This window comes from Struthio camelus, chromosome Z (assembly GCF_040807025.1).
Source record: "Struthio camelus isolate bStrCam1 chromosome Z, bStrCam1.hap1, whole genome shotgun sequence".
In the NCBI taxonomy this organism is placed as follows: Eukaryota; Metazoa; Chordata; class Aves; order Struthioniformes; family Struthionidae; genus Struthio; species Struthio camelus.
The window spans coordinates 72,411,174-72,433,232 of NC_090982.1; the positions used below are offsets into that span (position 1 = coordinate 72,411,174).

General features: G+C 40.9%; 1 protein-coding gene and 1 long non-coding RNA gene across 3 annotated transcripts; one reads left to right on the top strand and one right to left on the bottom strand.

Annotated features, from left to right (window-relative positions):
* Positions 1-1,674: 1,674 nt before the first annotated feature.
* Positions 1,675-21,466, bottom strand: LOC138064388 (uncharacterized). Its single transcript, XR_011137625.1, has 2 exons — positions 20,767-21,466; positions 1,675-3,814 (listed from the first exon to the last, which is right to left on the bottom strand). It is a non-coding gene; the product is annotated as an uncharacterized lncRNA (long non-coding RNA).
* LOC104140567 (C-C motif chemokine 28) lies at positions 4,818-18,235 on the top strand. Of its 2 annotated transcripts, XM_068926628.1 has the most exons (5): positions 4,818-5,391; positions 6,217-6,341; positions 6,437-6,523; positions 13,638-13,764; positions 14,535-18,235. In XM_068926628.1, exons 3-5 carry the CDS (start codon positions 6,460-6,462, stop codon positions 14,761-14,763), a joined length of 420 nt encoding a protein of 139 aa, XP_068782729.1. In that variant the 5' UTR covers positions 4,818-5,391; positions 6,217-6,341; positions 6,437-6,459; the 3' UTR covers positions 14,764-18,235. The 2 variants fall into 2 exon arrangements, with proteins under 2 accessions (XP_068782729.1, XP_009667700.1); XM_009669405.2 differs by lacking the exon at positions 4,818-5,391 and having other exon boundaries at positions 5,845-6,341.
* Positions 21,467-22,059: the final 593 nt, after the last annotated feature.

Sequence of the window (22,059 nt, forward strand, 5' to 3'; positions counted from 1 at the left end):
ATGAATGCTCCTTACATAGTGAGTTTTCCCATTAGTGCCAAGCTGCTTGGCAGCCCTTGCTTGAATCAGGAAGTACAGGGATGGAAAATTCATGCAGGTGAAAACACCCCACTCTGTTTTGTGTTCTGGACCCCTGCCACGATCAGAGGGTCCAGAAAGTCCTTTCAGATAGGAAAGATCCTTAATTAGAGCAACCCTCTTATTTCTTAGTAGGCCCAGGATACAAAAAGCATAAAAGAAATCTTCAAGCTCTTTTTCTTCTTCCCCAATTTCCATACTCACGCTGAGCATAAATAAAATGTAAATTTAACTACGTGAATGAATAACCAAGTATACAATGGAAGACTAAAGAGCACGTCACAATGTCGGAGGAAGGGACTGTTAGTTGCCAGATGTGAGATCATGTGAGGTAGTGTAAAAAGTCTTGGTGCTAACTAAATAATGCAAATGTAACATGTGGACATGCTGGTTTATAAGACAAAACTTAATTTCCTGCTGTAAACAAGGGCTGCCAGAGTTTGAAGGTCAGGGTTAGTAATGACCTCACACACTCCTGTAACAGTCCGTGAATTTGAGCAGCAAAAAGGGGAATCACATTTATTCCCTGTAAAAATGGTACAAGTCTGTTGATCTTCATGCTTTGATGTAATGTGTTGTATGTATTCCACACAGTCCTGTGTTAGTATAACCTTGTGCAGCAGTTATGTTTGCACTTGTCTCTGCGTAAGTCTTTTGTGACTGTAAACGTGTTTTCAGGCAAAGCTTAAAACCAGAAGCCAGAACATTTGTGTCTATTTATGCTGGCAGAAAAGAGCACCAACCTTTTTTGTTTAACTCATTTTAGTTAGTTTCCTTTAGTTTCCGCTGAACCTTTTTTTTTACTTATTATTATTCCTCTACTACAATGTTGGTTTTAAAAAGATAGAGAAATCAATGCAGTATGTTCTGAAAGCCAACTTCAGGCTCTTTTGAATTAAGGAGAAGCAGATTAGAGACATAAGAAGTACCATACTGATCCAGACCACTTATCTGTATATTCAGGTATGACCTCTGTGGGGCACGAACTTGCACTAATTATATATTTGTGAGTAGACCTCTCCTTCCCCCAATTTGCTTTTTGCATTTAGGAATCAAAATAACAGACTCACTTCCTCACCCGAAAAGCCAATGAAGACCTAAGATTTGAAAAAAAACCAGAACTTAGGAGAATCTGGTTTTTTTAGCACTCAGCTTTGTCATAAGAAATCTTTTGAGAGGCAGGGTTGGAAAGAGGCTGTATGGGCAACTGATATAAAATTCACATTTTTGACATACTTTATTTGAGAGAATGACCAAGCTATATAGCCAAGGAGAAATGTTTTCAATAAGAAGAACGCCTGCAGAATTAAAGATCTTTGCTGTATTAAGAAACACAAATTCCAATATTCTTATTTCGCACTTGTGTATCTCAGTGGCAGGTTCTCTCCTGAGTAAAGTTGCTAGCCAGCCATGGGAAACATTCCCCATTCTTTCTTTTTAGGACCTTCAGACCCTCTCAGTACACGTCACAGTCCTTCAAATCATGACCGATGTTTAAAGAGTGGGGGTTGAGAAAGGAAGTGCTGCAGCTCCTAGAACAAGACATGTTCTTCCCCCAGCTTCTCACAGTGACTTCACAGCTTCTTCATGGCTTACTTTCCTTTTTTTTTTTTTTTTTTTTTTTTTGGACCTGGAAGATTAATAATGTCTTGAGTTTTTTATTTTATTTCATTTCATTTCATTTCATCAGTGCTTATTTCCTCAGTGAGTAAGGTCATTTTTCTAAACCTGCTTAATAGTATGTCATATTGGTGATACGGAAAGGGTTTTAATTTGGCTGACCCAAATTAGGGGAACACCACATTAGCCGCCAAGCTTTCCAGTTCACCAGCATTGATTCATTCTTTGAAAGACTTGAAGAAAATTCTTGAGATGAATCCTGGGGCTCTGCTAGCAGGTGACTTCCCAGAACGATTCAGGAACTGCAACATGATGCTAATAGCAGTCTATCAAACTGGTATTCCTTGCTTCTTCAGTAAGTGAATTTTTGGATGCCTCATTCTCCAGAATGTCTCAGTTTCTTGCCTTCACAGAGGCAAGGAATCACAGAAATTTATCAGCCTCCATTTTCCTTTCAATCCTTACTTCCGTCGTACCTCGGAGATTTTTATTTCCCTCCTCTTTTGAATCCCAGTCAGACTCTGATCCCTGTTAATAATTGTGCTGCAGCATCCTCTGCTCCTCCTGTGATCTCAAAAGTGCTTTTCTGCAAGGTAGGCAGTAGAGAAGAATGAACCCTTTTGCTGTGTATTGCTGGTAATGATTTTCTCTGTACTGTTTCCATTGGTGACAACAGCTAATACTGCAATAAGAGCTAAAATCCAGTGAAGGCCTCTCCAGGTAAAATGTCTGGCACTTAGGTAGCGCATGAGGTTGAGTCAGCTGCTTCAGGATAAAATTCAAAATACTCAGGAAGAAAAATGTATGGAAATAGGCAATAGGAAATAGTAGGTATTTCTCGGCAGCATTGGCACTGGAGCGAGTGCTGGCATCTTTGTCTGCTTGGAGTGTAGAGCCTCCTCTTCGGGGCAAAAGCCTGCATCCTTCCAAATAACTGAACTTTAATCTTGCTATATAATAATTTAGCTGTCAAGAGTACCCACTCTGTGAGTGGGAAACCCATGTTCAGACCCTAACCCTAAGTGCCAAGCAATAGCAGGGGCTAGGATAAGCATTCTCAGCTTCTCCTGATAAGATTACGTTATTGTGCAGCAGAGAGTGTGAGAGTCCTGCCTCCAAGGAGGGTAAGCAAAGAGCTTGACAGTGTAATCTGTTTGTGGGGACATTCTCCTAAAGGGAGAGAAATTTCGGCGTTCCAGTCCCTCCTCTAGGTTCTTCTCTTTTTTGGGTATTGATAAAAGGTAATGCTGAATGTAAAATACACCTGCTTGAGTCTCTAGCTAACTGACTGGGGAACTTTCCTGAGAGGTGGGGTATGTTTGTAACCGTCGCTCTCAGGCAGAGGACTGAATTTGGCTGGCTTGCTTCTTAGGAAGTGCCTTAACTAGTTAAAATGTTCACGGCTCAAGCTTCTCCCCTGGACTCATGTATGACAGAAAATACCCACAGATTAATTTCTGGCATTCAGAAAGCTGAATGACAGTTATGCAGTTAATAAAATCTGCGAATTTAAGGGAAGCACAGAGTCAGCCTGTGCAGTCTAAATTAGGGCCTTATTTGAAGAGATGACAATTAGGAATTTTGGCACCCACACAAGCAGTTGGAGACATTTCTAGAAGGTCCAAAATACAATTGTAAATTATATCCTCTGTCCACTCATGATTTAAGTCATTCTAGGAAGAAAATAAAGAGACCAGTAAGTTGATTATTATGAGTCTTAACAGAGTAATAGGAAGTGCTGAAGTAACAGTGAAGCTTATTATATCGCTATTTCAGGAGCCTTCTCGCTCAAACTTAAGTCTGACTGGAGTCAGCAACGATCCCAAGTTGTTTTAGCGTGACTTATCCTGATTTGACAAATCTGACAAATTTGAGTTTGTGGTCTTAGTCTGCACTTAGTCAGCGCTTCTGTTGGAAGTTCAGGTCCACGGACTGAAAAGCCATAAAGACTCAGGTTTCTCCTGTGTGTCCCACAGAATCTTTTGTTTTCGAGTTCAAATATCTCGGTTGAAGAGAAGCCGCAGCTGCAGTTCCCCGCTCCGTACCTCTCACTGCAAAGGAGGTTCGTCCAAGGGTAAGGAGGGAGGACAGTCTGCCCTTGTCTTTTTTGGAGAAGCTGCAGAAAGCCATATGATGTTAGATTACCATATGTACTAACACAGAGGAAGTCACAGTCATTACCCTCTGCTCAAAAACGAAACGCTCAGATCAAGAGAGTTGTCAGTTTTAGCCTTTCCAGCAGTCCTACATTCACAAACGGAAGGTAGGACTTAAAAAAGGACTAAAACAAGAATATGTGTGGTTTCTCAGAACAGAAGAATGACGACTACTTTTTCTATTGCAATACTCGCTGCCTGCAGGTCGGCATTTTCATTTGAGCTTTGAATGGAATCCAAGTCAATATGTCAATAAAACCCTACACTTTACTTTAGCCATAATTGTAACTAATGTCACTGTCAATTAAGTCAGCGCAATTCTGGGAAAAGAATTTGTGGCTGACTTGTTCTTTCGTTGTAAGCTGGATGGCTGCCTATACCTTAGTGTGGATTCGTAGCACAATATTTGCCATTGTTTCTTGGCTTTATTTTCATTTTAAATTTCTCAGTGGCATAAAATAGAGTTGTTTTCTCAATTTACATTTTCCCCTGTTCTAATAGTTTTAACATTTTAAATTGTTGGCATGTTATGAAGAAGAAAATATGTTCCAGGTCTGACAAAATCCTAATTTCCTTGCTGTACTTTCCCACTGAAGTAAATAAACATTTACTTTCTTTTGGTCCCACTGTGAACTCTGAAAGAACATAAGCCATAACACTTGACTAAAATTGAGTAATGTGACTGAAGAAGTAGGGTTTATTCAGCTTGCAGAAATTTACCGTCAGCAGCAGAGAAATGACTATCTGCAGATACGCTTAGTTACTCAGTGTGTTTTTGAGAGCATAGTATGCGTCCTTATCTGAGCAGCCAACAAGGAACACTTTGACTTCTTACTGAGGAAACTGCGTTTAAAAATGTGGAAAGCCTTGGTTTCTTCCCCCACCTTATATCAGTGCTATATAGCTCTCCATACTTGTTTTGCTTTTACTGGAATGAGACTTTTGTAATCTGTATCAGGCCTTTAAAACTGTGCCTGGAGATCGCATATGAAGCATTAGTCAGAACAAGCTATTTAGTTCCCCTGATGTACACAAAGCACATCATTTTGCAGTGCGTGTCAAGCAGCCACTGGAATGCAAAATCTAATTAATCCCGACTGAAGCTGTTTCTCTAACATGGTGAACGTTACTCCTGTAACACCTGCCTCATTGTGTTTCTTTCCTTTTTTTTTCTTTAAGTTGTTCCTCCTCGTGCTGTTTTGAAGGACATCGAATGCTGCTAATAGTCTTTTCCTTATCTAAATGCAAATTAATAAAGGTATTGTAAGCTCTCTTAGCTTTGGCAGTGGTATTTTAGTTTTTATAATTCAGATTTTCCACTGAAATTAAATGCTGACAGTGAGTCAGCAGTTGATTTCAACATAAATGACTTCCCTGAAACTATACTTCAAGCAGCACACGTTACCTTCTCTTACTCCTCTTAACACAACTGGCTTCCATTAGAGAGCGTAGGACTCCGCAGGTGCCTCATTCTGTTACCCTGGCAGATAACAGTGGCAAGCAGGAATGAAGAGTTATGAAGTAACACTGATAGCAAGTAGGTTTGATTGCCTTATGTTATTTTATTATTAGACTGAATTGCAAAACTAGTGCTGGGACAGTGTAAGCGTAGATTAAAGTCTCTGAGGTTAGCACTTTCTTGTATCTTGCGTTCTGGAAATTTAAGAATGTTATGAACCGCCGTAATGAGCCAGAGCAAAGGTGAATTTAGCCGAATGGTCTAGGGACTTCCTGAATTGATTTTTCTAATTCAGCCTTAGAGGACTTTTTTGGTGCCACTCATAGAAGCATTATGGAAATTATTAACTTCCAAACATGCCATGAGTTTGTTCAAACTGAAAGATACCACAGAGAACTATTGACATGGGCTGCAGAAGCAAGAGTCAGGAAAAGAAGGGGGGGAAGATACGTCGAATGCGCTTTCTCTCCAGCTGTATTTCACCAAATACACTCTGGAGCGCCCTTCATGAATAACGTGGCTGCTGTAACTACCAACAGTTCAAAAAGGGAGTAAGGTGCGCTAAATAACACGGCCCCTGTTTAGGGTCTTTCACAGGCTGAAAACGGATAGGTCAAACGCCATGCTAGCACAAGTGTACTGGCTTCTTGAAATTGTGCCTGTTTATACTACAGCAGATGTGGCCCGTGATGTTGCCTGTTGTGCTTTCACAGGGAGGCAATATATGATAGCAAAGCTTTTTTCTTCTGCCTTAAACCTGCAAATATCTATTTCTGAAGTATTTCTATCAGTAGGACCTCTCTTGTCAAAGCACCTCATCGGTGAGGAGCACTGGGAGGATCCAGGGGTATAAACAGGACAGGCTTGGTGCAACCAAGTAAAAAGGATTATTTTCACGTCTAGCAAAACACGTAACCCTGTTCATATAGCGAAGAAGAAGAGTCCTGCTGAAGCCCATCGGACTACCTGGAGGCATACCTGCGAACGTCTGAAGCGCGGCACAGAATTGAGCCTTCGTCTAGCTGCCGGTAAGGGTGGGGCTTTAAATAATTTTCTTCCACAGTAGCCAGGGAGGTAGGGTCATACTTTATTTCCTGTAATTTACCACCTGCTCTGTTAACAGTACACCTTCAGCACTTAGGAGGAATGGATGCGAACTTAGTCACTGTTGTTGCTATTCTTACAGTTGCGGTCAGCCAGACATCTGAGAGTAAGTACAATTCTACTTTATCTAATTTCTTAAAGCAACAAACAAACAAACAAGCAAACAAACAAGCCAGACTGCTCAGAACGGAGTCCGTTTAAGCCTTTACACTTCTGTAAGGGATGAAAAATGATAGCTTTAAGGTCTGTGCTGTAGCCTGGGAAAATTTTTGAAGTGAAAGCCTGGCTCTGTTCAACTAAATAGAACAGTTGCCATTTCTTTTAGTGGATTAGGGTTTCACCTTAGCATTTGTTTAACGTTTCCATAACAGATCAGGGGACTTTGTGTTTCTCTAAAGTGGTTTAAACAAGGAAATGCCAGGTGGGTTATTTATCATAGCGAATATTATCAAGAACATGGTAGCTGAGGCATTGTAACTGCCAAAGGCATAAGACCTTTAAACCACTGATTTCTCAAGGGAGTCCACAGACAAAATTTCACTGGCCAAAGGGATCTCTTCCTCAACTACAGTTTCCTCCTTTCCAAGCTTCTTGGGTGGGAATATATTTAGAAAAGCCCTCGATCTTTTTCCCTTCAAATCAGATTGCTCTGGATGGCAAAGATTTCAAACAACTTTTTTTATGACACGCTTCATGTAATTGGTGTCTTATATGCAGAAAAGAGGCTTTGCTTGCAGCTTTGCCTGGCATTCAATGTAGTATGTCTTGAGGATTCATTCTAGAGCTCTAATAACTTAACACTTGCTTTTTGTCTTCTTGCCTTTTAATTGAAACATTTCAAAACAGAGTTGAGTAGCCAGTACTTTGCTTGAATTCTTAGTTTTCCTTTGTAATTTTATATTATAAAATAAACTGTTTTCTCAGAGAAGGTAACTAACTCTTTTCCAAATTTTGGAGAGTTTCAGCCTTTGAGATGCTCTTTTCTCAAGTCCCACTGATGTCATTAAGAGTAGAAACTACTGCTCAGTTCCCTAAGGATTTAGTCAACACATGGACAAAATCTGCCTTAAAACTTTATCCAGTTAAAATGGCCACTGCACCTGCTGGTCTGAGGAGGCTCTGCAAGTTCTTGTCTATTAGATTTACTATCTGGCCAGCCAGCAAGGTCTTGTATGATAGGAATGGCATGTGCTTACACAGGTCAAAGTAAAGGTTTTCTTAGAAAATGGTCTTTTATAATGAAGTCTCTGGCACAGCGGAAATATCTCCATCGCCTAATTTTCCTCATAAAAAGATAGTCCACATTTAACAATAACCCTCAATAAAAATAAGCAGAATTACCTAAGGTTGTGTGGATACAGGCACACCCTTCCCCGGTTCGAACTAGCAAATGGATTAGGCTTTTTAGGCTGGCCGTTGTGCCTCCATTTCAGTGTCACAGTATAAGTATACAAATACAAAAAGGCTCAGTAAATACAGTTTCATAAAAGTTTCCTTTCCTCGTGGATCTCTGCATATCAGTAGGTATTGGAACAAAAGTCAGAAAAGCCCTCTGGTGGCCAAAATTACATCTAGGCAGGGTCATGAGCGTGGCCTTGCCAGACACGACCAGAAAAATGGCAGAGATCAAAATTATTTGGTATAAATGTGGCGCAGAATTTTTTTTATTCTTAAAATAATAAAAAGGAATTTTTTCAATTTTGTTTTTAAAATCCTGGTGGTGGTCTGTCATCACGTTGTTGTCAGCACCGTCAGCGTGCCAAACACTCTCACACCTGCAGTAAAACTGGCAGCGTTGACTGAAAGGCTGTGTAGCAGATTAGACAAGAGAATGCATTCTTATTTTAAAGGTGGTTGATTTGAATTTCATTTTGGGAACACAGAGGTTCTCTTGAGGAAGCTCCAGAATATATTTCCTCTTGAAGATATGAAGAGATAAATTTAATATTCTTGCTTAAAAAAAAAAGCGTAAAATGTTACAGGGCTGGGATAACAAGTAAATAAGAAAATCCCTGCCTTCCCTGAAGCAGTTAACTGGAGTTATCACAATCAAGTTATTCCACTAATACTGGTCTGGTTGGAGCGAGGGTGGCCTGTGTAGTGTGGGAGGTAGGTTCCCTCTTATTAAACTGAATTGCTTCACAGAAAAAAAGGCATGTGTTCACATGACATTTTCATTTTACATAGTATTGGGTGAAGTATTACATGGTTTGTTTTTGTTAGGAATGGCAGAAATTTCACCTTCCAGGAAAGCGCTAGATACTAGCGTTTCTTTGCCTACATCAGCATCACGTAGTGTTTTGGCAGTTTTCAGCCTGTGTTTCCTTATGCTCTGCGTTCCAGCTGTACTGCTCTGCCTGTGTGTCATCTAGCGCAATCGCATCCTGAGAACTGGTTACTGCTTTCTTCAAGTGCAATTGATTCTCCTGGTTTAGTCCATTTGCACTTTTGTGTCCTTAAACTCTTCTCAGTATATATAGTCTTACTCTTATTTCCTGCCTCAAACTGTTTCCAGCTGTGGCCACACAGAGGTTCTGTTCTCTTCACCATCCTGAAGGAGACAAAGTCAATAAGCCCTGGAGTCCAGACCTAAAAATATGAAGTTTTAAAAATTACTGCTCCAAGGTGGAGGCCGTGCATCCAACACCTCACAAAGGATACAGAACTGCATACAGAGATCAGAAGACAAGTCCCTGGCAATACTGTGCCCTGCATATATTGCGCAGAGCTGGGGGAGGATTTTGACACAGATGTTGATTTTGTCTTAAGCGTTGTTCTCATGCGTAGGAACAGATTGATGCTAACAAATTGATGTTGATCTGATGAACAATCATGCATTTTAAATTCATGACCTACATGACACACCCATCTGTCCATCTGCAACTAGGCTTCCAGCCTTGAAAATGTCCATATTAGCAGCAATCCTTATAGCAGAGCAGGAAAAGCATTACTGCGCTTATATTTATTCCAGGCCACAATATTATATATTATGATTTACACTTTATTTATTGTTACTTCCATAGCCTAGCATCCTTTCTAAATCTCTTTGCCTCTCACTCAGAATTTTACTTTAAATGTGTATATTACTACACAGTCAAAATCCTAGGAATGGATTAAAGCATCTTGCAACAGAGATCTGAGTTCCCCATCTCATCTCCTGTTTGTAAGCAACCCCCTTGTTTTTACAGAGTACAATTATTCTACATTTGCCAAGAATTCTAGGGTCCTGCTTTGCTCACCTGCCAACCAAGATCAGAGCCTTCTTCATAATGAAATAGTTATTGATTTGCTTTGGGTTAAGCTGAAAAGACCTGCTATGAGGTACTGAACTCTTAAAACAGCCTCAAGTTTGTTTAGATTAACATTTTCTGGCAGCTTCCTGAGCAAATGAGTACTAAATGATCCACCTTATAATAGTTAACGTAAAGAGTAGGTGATAGGATCAGTAATTTGCCTTCCAAGAAAAGGAACAATACAGGATTAAGAGATTAAGAGGTGAAATTTTTCTATGGAAGTGGCTAGAACATTTTAGTACATAGCACGTCCTGACCAAGCAAGAGATTAAGCCAGTTAATCAATGCAAGTTCCCCCTCCACCCCGAGTGGTACAAAGCCTGCTTTGTAACTGTATAAGAATTCCATCAGGAAGCACTACAGCCTAATGTTATTAATCCCAGGTGTGACAAGGAAAAATCAAGCAGGTTTTTATTCAAATGTGCTAAATGATGCGTTCTCACTAGAAAGACAAAACTTTCTATGCTGTGAAAGCTCTCCTTTCTCTCCGTGTCTTTTGAAATTAATAAAACTATGTATAACATGTTAAATAAATCCAGTACAGTGAAAAAATTAGAACTAATGTATTCCATAAGCCTCAGCAGCAAAGCATGCATACAAAAAGGGGGTCATTTTTAGGCATCTTTGAGAGAGAAGGTGGGCGAGTGAAGGTATTTTCCAGAGTTATCCTTGCTTGCCCTCTGCCACGGTACGTGCCTAATTTGTTTCAGTGGACTTTTCTGCAAGAAAAACATATGAAACAAAGACTTTAAAAAGCAGGAGGTGTTTCACTAGTGAGAGTTCCCAAGAAAAAAAGATAAGAACAGATAATAAAAACCTGCCAAAATAATGACACAACAGTCCCTGAGGGGACCAGTCTCAAGGTTCATCACTAAGCTTGTTGATCCTTTCAGCTGCTTCTTGAGCTGGTTGATTAAAAAGGCTCCGTGTCAGACAACAGGTCTAAATACTTCCTGGGTAAGCAGTGGGGGAATGTATTTCGGATTGAGTCATTGACAGCCATACAGACAAATGAAATAGGCATCACTCGAAAAATCTCTCCGAGGACACACAAAAGGGCAGACCAACATTGTTGTGAAAAACCACAATTATTTTCTTTTAACCATTGTTTAGACCAGTGATTATTAACTAATGAGCCTGGTCTAATTGCTGAAGCCCAAATATATTTCTGCTGTTGGGCTGGGCTGAATTCACTTGCTTTGCTTATTACTTCCTGGTTCTACCCCACTTGTGGGATCAGAAAGTAGTTACGGTAATGATGGACTGGGCAGCAGAGCTCCGCTATGGCTAAGTGCTGGGCCTCTGCTCTAGGCAAACAGTGTCCTCTCTTCTGGGGCTCTGGGGAAATGCAGCAATCCCCTGACTCACTTCCTGTAGTTCTTACTATTCGGGGGGGGGGGGGGGGGAAGGGGGGAACCCACTTTTAAAACTGACTCCTATTTAAGAAGGTACAAGTTACCACAAGTGTCTCTGTCAATAGAAGGTCTGCAGATGACATTTTCATGTTGTCTGACAGAAGGACCCTGATACTGTGTATTCATTTGTGATTAAAAGATAATTAATTTCTATTTGCCATATTTGCAACTGCACTTTCATGCAGAGAACCAAAAAATCGTATTTAAAAGTAATAGTTTTTTTTGGTGAAAAAAGTGAAGTGAGCGCAGATTAGAATTCCACAAGGCAAACATCCGTGCAACCCTACGAAAGCAAGACAGCCTCCCTAAACACACACACCTCCAATAAAAAGTCCGTAGCGAGGTTCTCGGTGTCTGTAAGAGATGCTTTCGTCCCTGCAACAGATGAGCACCATTTAATTCACGTTCTGCTGCAAAACTTCAACCTGCTTTCCTTCGGTGTGTGCACTAGCTTCACATGCAGTCTGTTGTGTGTTCTCCTATTTAGACGTAAGGCTTTTTGCATTGTTGTACAAATTAGATGTGAGTGGTTTAATGCTGCAGTGCAGAGATGGACTGAGCATTACGTAATTGCATTCAGTCTAAAATTGCTACTCATGCAGGAGAATCTGCTACGTGAGTGACTAATGAGATATTCATAAGCCCCCCTAGGGGCATCAAGAAGTTTGCTTTATTTTCTTTATATGAGTTTGTGTGTTTTTCTTTATACAGCTGTAAAACTGCATCAGAATTTATTTCTTAATTTTCAGTTGTAAGTTGTATGAAGGACAGTGCAATACAGACGGTGCAGATCTGGGGAACAGAGCAAGTGGTGTTTCTAAGTACAGAAAGTGCATAAAGGCAAGACATTATAGCCAGACAGTGGAGAAAATAGGTGAGAAAGTTTAGGAGACTGCTGCCCCACTGTAAGACCTTCTGGACTATCCAGCTATTCCACAGGAGTCTGGCAGCGCTGGCCAGACTTGCCAAGTTTTGCCAAAAGAAGACCAGGACTGGATCTCTCCAAAAAGCACAGCTGACAACCTCTCGTAGAGTTCAAGATAAAATTATTCTTCCTTGAGCTTTTATCCCGCATAATCCTTCTGCCAGAAGCTGACTGGCAGCAGCAGAAGTTCGTATTTTAGTGTCACTAATACTGTCTTGAGCCCTCAGAAAAAATTACTTGTTGATGCTCAGTGAGCTGAACTCCCATTTGCAAACATGATTAATTGGCTTCACCAACACTATGCTTCTGAAGACAGAAAAGGAAAGGACAACAGGGAAATAATCCAGGTAGCATAAAATAATTAATCCTTCTGCAACATGCAACTATTTATAGTCCCCCTCTCTGGCTTGCTGAAGAGGCAGCTGGTAGGCCAACGAGTTTCTTTCAGCCTCTTTTGTTTGCGATTGTGAAGTGCCAGGGAATCGATTGTCTCTGCCGCCGGGTATGAAGGCCTCCTGCAAGCTGTAGCTGATAGCGTGAGTGGCCTTCGGCTAGTCCTGCTACAGTGCTGGCTGCTATAGCTAACTGCTGCAGCTTTGCTAACGTCTTCCATTTCTCCGGTCCTCAGCAAGAATCCTTGCAGCAAACAGTGCACACATCTTCTTGCTTACAAGAAACTTTTTAAAGAGGCTTCCTCATCTTCCTGTTTACAGGCACCTTTCTTTCAGCAGGATTTTCCTGCTTCTTTGTTTCTTGTGCTATGACTCTTGCACTGCAAGACTAAATGATTACCTAAGGAATAGCCTGATTTACAGGGCAGGAAAATAAATTTATTCAAAACAGGGAAAGGAGGCACCCTCCCACTGCTCCCATTCATTGATGGGGATGTACGAGTCCTTGCTGTGCTCATTTTGAAGCAAGATTTTGAACCTGAGGCCCTCACACCCTCAATAAATCCCTTAGCCACCTAGCTCTGGTTGTCCTGGAGCTGATGGAGGGAATAATTTAGAATAGAATAGTTTTGTACCAGTGCAAAAGACAACCAAACACCAAAATCTTAATACTGGTCACGAAAAATTCTTGAGTTTTGATGTGCTATTTTAAGCGTCAGTGACTTTTCTATCAAGGTGATAAAGCAAGTAAAGGTCTGCAGGAGTTCATTCCCTAGCAGCGACACATTCAGTCCTGATCCTCCAAGACCTTGGGAGTTAAAAAAAAACCCACACCCCGCAATTAATTATTGCACAAGCAAAGATAATGGAGCTGATTCACCCTTGCAAGACAGTGTTTTTAAATTACACTCCTAAACACTTCATGTGTCATTAATGTTGGTGATCTCCTTCCATAAATAAAATACTTAAAACTTTTTTTTTTTTACTGTACCAAGCCTTTAGACATGTGTGCATAAGAAGAGATGGGGAAGCTGTTCTTTAAATAACAAAAACACATATCTGTCTGAGGGGAGAAGTCAAAAGGATGCTATCTCATCTAATAAGACATAAAGATGAACTAACCTTTGACAAGTCAAGCTATGGCTTGTCTCCTTCATATCTTTGTTGTTTCTAATGTTGTTATTCCTCTTTTTAGCTTTGTTTCCTGGGGCCTTTAGCTGTTGCATGAAAATTTCAGAAGAAATTCCCAAAGGAATTCTCCGAAGAGTGGAGAGATTTGGCATCCAGAAAGCTGATGGCCTGTGTCACTTAGAGGCTGTTATGTAAGAGATGTTTTGGGTGATTCTCTATAAAAGGGGTACTCTCCAATTATAAGCTATTAAGTGCCATTTGAATAAGTAAAATCTTAGTATGCTAACATAAAATCAGTGAAAAATAAGATCCTGTGTAAATTAAAAACTGTCCTTTCCTGTGTTATTTAAACTTCTGACTATTAAAATTGAATTTTCAGTATTAATATTGATCATTATTCAGCCTACACTAACTTTGAAACTTGCTTTTCTTTCGGCACTGAAGAAGGACTTATGCACCTTAAGGCTTCTCTTTTTTTCCTAACTGTTGGTCCAGTCTCCCTACAAACCTTGCCTAAATCCATTACATCAGCTTTACTTTTGTACATCGATTATTTCTAATTAATGCTTTTTTGGGGGGTGGTACAATATCACACTGTTGGAGTTAAACTGATAAATTTTAAACAAAGGCCTAGTAGGTATTTTTTATTCTTAGACATTAATATGATGATCACGATCAAATGCTCTACTTATGTACTGCCAATACAAATGTACTGTTTTGCACTGTGATTGTCTTCCGACTCAGTGAAGAAGAAAAGCTTTTTTTCTGATTTTGGAAAATGACGTAACCTCTTTTACAATATCTGAAATGGGACAGAAGCTAATAGACACTATATAACCAATGGACAGTATATAACCAACTTTGTGGCCTACATGTGTGAGTGATACATATGATAATCGTAAAAAGGGAATTTTGTTTACATTTTTTCTTTGAAACTGACAATTATTTCTCCTTCTGGCAGTCTCTACATAGAAGGCAGAAAGTTCTGTGTAAGCCCACAGATCAGAAAAGTTAAGAATTGGATGAAGAAGAAGAGGTTCAGGATTCACAGAAAAAATGGTAGACGACAAAGAAGAACCAAAATTAAAAAAAAAAGAGAGAAGAAACAGCGACACGGTGAAGCAAGCCCCATGATGCAGACACCAGTGGAATATGGCACTGTGTACAAAGACAGCAGAATTCATCAATAATGGGTGACTGTAGCACTAAAATGACCTTTCAAATATGCAGTGTCTAAGGGAAAACGGTGGCAGAAAACATCACCAGAACACAAGAACCTTGCTGGTCAGAACACCAGCAGAATGACAAGGTCTTTTTGACAATGTCTTGTAGTAAGTGCTCTGCCATATCTCTTAGATCTACAGTAAATTTCAATCCTCCCTTCCCCTGCCTGGCTTTCATGGCTCCCTCCCCTGCAGTTTCTGTTTTAGCATCCCATTAAGCAGTTCCTTTTCCTTGTTCCATTTTTCCCAGTCCCATCCTTTGTCCCTTTCTCTTCTGTTCTTCTGTGTTTGCAGTCGTGGTTCTGCAATACCTTTTTACTTTTGGCTATTTTGTTTTCTCCCAGTCATGAATGTGGATTTTTTTCTGACATAACTTTACAGGTACCTTGGTCACTAGTTCAGTTCAAGCCGGCAAAAAGCAAGATATCTTTTTCCTATTCCAAACTCTCTCTGTTTTCAGTTGTTATTATCATTTTGCTGTCCATGAGACTGAAATTGTGGCATCCAAAACTATGCAGCAAAATCATCTCCATTGCTTTTGCTCATTTCTTTCCCCATTCAAATCCTTTGACTGTAGCCTTCCTAGCCTCTTTGCTGAATTTCCTGTACCTACCACCGAGGGTTGCCCATCAGGGCCTTTCTCTGGGGATTGCTAATGATGCCAGTCTGGCTACCTGCTCCATAGCCTTCCTCCCACTGCACTGCACTGTCTTCCACTGTGTGGCACAGTCTCCACTTCCCTCCTTGAAATGCTTCAAACTAATTTAATATTCCCACAAAGCCATCTCAGTCAAAGGCACTTTTCCCTCAGAGGAGCACACAAATAAGGGAAAAGAGAGATCTTAACAATTTGAGTAAAGTGCCACAGAATGCGTACTCCAAATATGTTCCTGGTGAGCCAAAAATACTTAACATGGGAGTATAATCCTCATCTTCCTCCTCTTCCCCTGTTAATTACTGTTTGTTGTTCTCATTCATTGCATTTGATTTAAATTAGCTCCTCAGAGTTGTCTCTTGTGTTTGTTTTGTAATTTTTAAGTCTTAACTATATACTGGAAAAACGAGAAAATGCACAGCAGGTGACAGTAGGTAGAAGTGGCTGTTAATACGTTCCCAAACTAAAATGAAGGTGAACATCTGTAGCAAGATCCCTAGAAGATAGGTATGGTCCCAGAGGTACATATCTGATGAAAGAAACCAACTCCTTCCAAAACAGGTAAGAGAAATGTAATTATCATTTCTGATGAGCGAGCAGTATCCTAACAGGGATGAGGCAACTCATCTAACTGTTCTTCCAGTGTCTAGGAAATATTGTGCACACTATTTACATTTGCAGAGCTCCATCCTCTGCCTGCTAAAATGACATGTAGCAACTGCTCCGCTAGGAGCAGAAATCAGGAGCAGAAATCAGGATTATTCTCTTTATTCTGAACGTGTGCAGAAGCTCTTCCTCCTGAATGCCTGTTACACCATGCTGGGGAAGCAGAAGAAGTGCCTCTGACTGATGCAAACTGAAATTTGTTGCATACATTTTCCATCATTTCATTTGCCTTCTGATGCTACGCTTCTTAGGTACCACACTGATGAGAATGTGTATTAGAAAGAATCCAATCCTAATGGGCTCAGGTTAGCAGGGCACCAAGACCGCTAAATTGCTCAGAGGTATTATGCCGTATTTATCAGTGTCTTACTGTTCCTGGCAGTCCTATTTCTTTTGTTCCTCATGCTCTGCTACTGATTCCAAATTTTAACTTTGTGCTTCCCTCTTGAGTCCGGTATCTTGGGGTGGATTTACGATGACATTTCAGTGCCTCATCGCTTTCCCATCAATCCAAACAGTGACCTTTTCCAGCAAAGTATTGAGTGTACCCTCATTTCCATGCCTGTTCTATCAGAGGTACCCATCATATCACAGTGTAAGAGCTATGCGTCTAACTTGCCAGGCTGGCCTAGGTGTTTCTGAGGCCCCTGTGAGCCATTTGCCTGTTTCGCGTACAGAACTGTTAAGTATCCCGCTGTGGTAGAGGCAAATCAAGAAGGTTTGGGAGACGGGGAAAAAAAGGGTGCAAAGTCAAGCTGACAGAAAAAAGGGAGCACAAATAAGGATAAGAAAAAGTGAAATTGTGGTTCCAGATGATGAAGGGTGAGAACTCCTGGAATACTCAGTCTGTTACAAAAAGGGATGTCTCTGTAATTTTAAGTAGGGGCTGCTGGGAAGCTCCATAAAGTTCTGGCTTGCGGACCTGCGCTCAGCCAGCTGAAAGAAGGCACACAGCTCACTCGTTTATTTCTCTAGTTTGGAAAGCAGTATCTGCTTCCTCGTGGTCAACAATTTTTGTGCTGTCAGCCGTCTTCCCTCCCTCCCCTGCCAAATACAAGATTCCTAGGTGCTCAAACATTACTATTACATAGTTGGAATTGTAACACTGCAGCAGGTCTTCCTCTTATGCATACTGGAAACAAACTGTGATCAAAAAGCATTTTACAGTTTTCTAGTAACTGGAATTGCTACAAGACATGAGCATTGTCAATGCCACTAATATGATAAGACTCAGCCAGATCTGCAACTCAGATGCTACTAAAATACTTGAATTTCCTGGGCCAAATTTAAAAAAACAGGCTTTGATAGTTTCATTTACATCTTCAGGTTCTTCAGAGCATGTGTTATCTCATAATGGGTTCTTTTGGGTTTAGTAGGTCAAACTGAGATTATCAGAAAATAGAAGTCATCTCCCAGCTGCCAAGTGTGTTCCTAATTTGGATTCCGGGGCATTTTGGGGGGAATGGAATTAGGAATAACTTCTGTTAGTCATCTAATAAACTTTCTTCCCCAGTGTCGGTTTCTGATGTATCAAAACAGCAGTTAAAGATCTACCGTCTGGTACAGTTTCATTTTTTTGTGAACACTGACACACAAACACATAAAAGGAAAACATTCCGGTGTGGTCGGAATATTATAAATATTAGTGTGATCGCTTTGACTGCAATACCATGTGTGAGATTTTCAGTCAATTCTTAAAGTAATTCTATACTCACGAGGTTCTCAGTAAAAAACAAACTTTATTTGGCTTAAGTGACCTCACACTCTTTGTACCCGAACGCTATTTCTGACCTTTGCTATTTGTGTACTTGGCAACAAAATAAAATCAATATTTTTTTCAGTAAAGTAATCTCAACATCTTGTTTTGCAGAAGAGATATTACAGCATATGACTTTGTTTTCCCTGAAGATACTAGCTAAAGCTATCCTTTCAAAGGGTTTAGATGCCTAAAGATGCCGTTGGCTGCTTCTGAAAACCCCAGTGAGTATGCTAGTGACTTGGAAGTCTAGTTCCTACGGAATTCAGCTGAGGCCTGGAATTCATTTAGTTAGACCTATAGTTAATTTAATCTTCTTGAAATCTCCAGTAGATTCACTCTTAAACAGCTTTAAGAATCTGGCCCTTTTCAGCATTCATCTTAAGAGCTATTACCTTAACTTAATATGACAGAGTCTCTGTCTTTGTGGGAGGCTTAGAAAAAATGTCACAGCTGCAATTGCTTGGGAATCAATTACTAAATGAAAGCAAAGAATCTGTTGGGTCTGTTGAGACAAATCCATCCTAAATTTGATACAGTGACTTAAAGCTAGAACTAAAGGAGAGTCATAAGGACAGTAAACAGCAGCATTTTTCTTTCAAAATACTACTGGATTAGGAGCTCCTACCCACTTTTACACAAGGGAGAAATAGTGAGAGAGACCTAAATTCAAACTCCTCTTTTGTCAAAATGGACTCAAATGATGAATGGATTTTAACAGAGGAACAGGAAGTATCGTTTGTCCTCTGCTAGCAGCATCTGAGTCTTGCTACAAGGTTATTCTGAGTTTCTTCAGTAATAGCATCTTTAGTAAATGGACCTCTCCTCTCTTTAAGTTTCCAGGTCTAAGATTACTAAGGTGCAGTATTCATTTTGCTGTAGCAGTGCAAATATACCAAAAACAGTCTCCATTAAAGTCCCTATTAAAAAAGAAGTCACTGGGCAAACTACGTTTTACAACCGTGAAAGCAGAATGACCTGCATGCTTACAACCTGGGCTGGAAATAGTGGCAATCATGTGTCTGGAACATAATTTGGTTAGAGCGCTGTAATTACCTAAGAGATCTAGAACAAGATGTATCAACTACTTTAATGTTATTATTGCAATCTTTCCCAGAAATCCAAATGAAGCAATTACAGTATGCCAATAGCAGTATAGAAAGATCCTTTCTTGTGAAAAGAGAATAGTAATTTTTTATAAAATCAGTATTTAACTTATTAAAATAATAAATAATAATAAGTTTAACATCATGGCATCTCCCTGAGTGTATTCAAAATCATATCTCATGATTTATTTTATTCAATAATATTTGTTCAAATAGGGTATATATTTCTCTGCCAAATATAAGAGGTTCCATGGGAGCCAAAGCTTGGAGTCTGTGGGTCGCTACTTGAGACAAGGTTGAAGTTTTATCCAAACTTCATCAAAATGCTATGAGTTCAGCTATGGAGATTTAATTATAGCTATCAGTTTCTGCAAAGTAGGACTGCAGGTAAAGTAAGATGTATTGGCTAATAAACTGCGGTAATAGAAGAACTCTTAAAAAGAGATTCTGTAATCTCATGTGCTTGTGGAACTGCACTGATGTGCCAAAAGACTGGCACTGCATATTAAGCAGTCGCTACTAAAACTAATAAGAGTTTACATCAGAGATACACTGAATAAAAAGCTGATCCCACTAGGCTTTGTCAGTCCCAGTAAAAAGGATTGCTATTTGAAAACAACTGTACCCACAGGTTTATTCACTTGCAACATACCCAGTGACAGGAAAGGTAGATTAGAAGACTCATACAGCTTAAGAAAAGAATGATGGTGTTGACACCAATTATAAAAGAAATTTTACTAGTTCATAAGAAGTAGTAGTAAATCTTGAACTACAAAGAATTAGTCAGTCATGAAACTATTCTGTAAGAAGAGATCTGAACTTGATGCAAGTTTAAATTAGCATCTGGCTCCAGATATATGCTAAGAGATAAATACATTGCTTTAGATCAGATACCTAGACCCTACATTTCAGTTCAGATAATTATTGAATTACTATGACTGTAGTGTGTCTTTAACCTCAGTTTTATTATTCTAGGAAATAAATGAAATTCCAGGAACTGTCTGCCATAATTTATTTTTTAGCTATCCTTCATCATATTCAAGGTGTAATCTTTAAATGTGCTTTGAAACAGGCATGACAGGAGGCGTTGTTGGCCTTCTATTGGCTATAGGTGGTTAATTTTTTTTTTTTGCAAATACATTACTTTAAACTGATAGCAATGATATCATGCATGCCTATCACCTTCTGCATTCATCTCATCTTCTCCAACATGGTAAGTTACTGTGGAAAACTGTGGAAAGTCATTCATAATCTTGTACCATAGAAAAAAAAGCATAAATAACACAGACCCTCTCCTCAAGCTAACATTAGTCATTTTGGCACCCTTTCTTGATCAGATCTGTGAAGATGTAATACAAATTAGAAGAAAAAGCTTTAGAAGTGTGGCTTATATCTGCATATCTTGCTGAATGCACACCTCCAAACTGCAAAAGAAAATTCTGCTTTTACTGTTTTGAAAACAAATATGTCATTTATCAGAAAAAACATGCAACTACAGGCTTACAGCCGAGCACGCTGAAGCTGTCCCGGAGCAGCAAGGGCAGGCTGCTCTGCGAGGGAAGCTGAGCCAGGAGCCGAAGGTCACCGCGAGGCAGGCAGGGGCAGCGACCTCGCCGGCAAGGGCACAGTCCCACAGTGCCCAAAGTGGGTCTGGCGACAACAGCCGGGGTCGGCCAAGAGGGTAGCTCTCCAGCCAAGCCCGTAGTGACGAGGTAGGCGTGCGGTCAAGCCGGCAAGTCAAGTCAGCGGGTCAGGATCAGCAAGGGACACGGCCAGGACGGGCGTACCTGCGGCGTCGCTCAGGCACGGGGCCCGACTCCGAATGCAGCTCCCGGGTTAAGGGGCAAGGGGCCACCAAGGCGGCCTCTCGCAGCTCTTTCGCGCACAGCTTCTCTCACTGCAGTTGGATCCACGGCTACGCGACCGCACCGTAGCAGAGCTGGCCTCACATAAGGCAGCCAAACCCTAGGGAGGGGGAAAGGTGCCCGCAGGGCCCGGAGAAGCTCCCTCGGGCTCAGTGAGATGGACTGTTTCATCTCTTCCTGAAGGCAGAACAGGCAGAGTACCCCAGCGTGAGGAAACGCTGGTGCATGTAAGCAGAGGCTGACATTAGGAAACCGTTAAAAGTCTGAGACAAAGAAACGGTGTGGTTTGGTTTGTGGGTGGAGGGAAAAGGAGGAGGAATTGAAGTTTTGTATACACAGGGCAGAAAAAATCAAACCTTTCTAACAGGAAGTCCGGGCGGTCTGTAGGCATGGAAAATACGGTGTGTCTATATGACATAACTATGCCATGGCCTATAGAATTTGTTTTTGTCAACATTTTTTTCATAAGCACCGGTAGAATTTGGCTTGTACACAGACTGACATCAGCTTATCTGCAGGGAGCAGAGTTACCAGGAAGACTTAACAACAAAATGTCTCCCCCCAGTCTCTCAGTTAGAGAGGAGTAACGCTAGGAAGAGTTATGCTACAAATCTGTATCGTTACCTGACGATAGCAGCATGGTTACAGATTTAACACAGGTGCATGAAACAAGACAGGGGGTAAGACTTTCAGTGAGACTTTTGCCCTTCCTGTTGCGTTCTGCTTACCTGCCCACAAGCTGGTGCCATCACCTGCCCGGGGGGTGCGCCCCGAGACGGTGCCCTGTCTTCTGCGGGCTGCAGCAAACCCACGTCACCCAACCCGACACCAGCTGTGAAGGGGATATATTTCTGTGGCTCGGTGTTTTGCAACCAGATGATCCCGACTGTAAAATGTGTACGCGTATGTGATTTTTATCGTTGCAACCAATGTTTGCACTGCCGGTACCGGCAGGGGAGAACCCTGCGCGGACGCCCGGGAGCCTAGGCAGTTAAGAGATTAGCTGGATATAAATCATCCTGAGGCCTAAAGGCTACAGAGGTCGGCATGTGAAACCCATCCGTAAGCTAACTGTGAATCTGTCGGATAATGATCACGTCATGAGATACGGCTTCGCGGACTATGTCTGTAACGAGCTGGGAAGAGACTGTAGCATCCTGGCCGCGGCGGGCCCGCGCCCCCGGGGCTCCCCGCTGCTTCGCCCCTGGCAGCAGC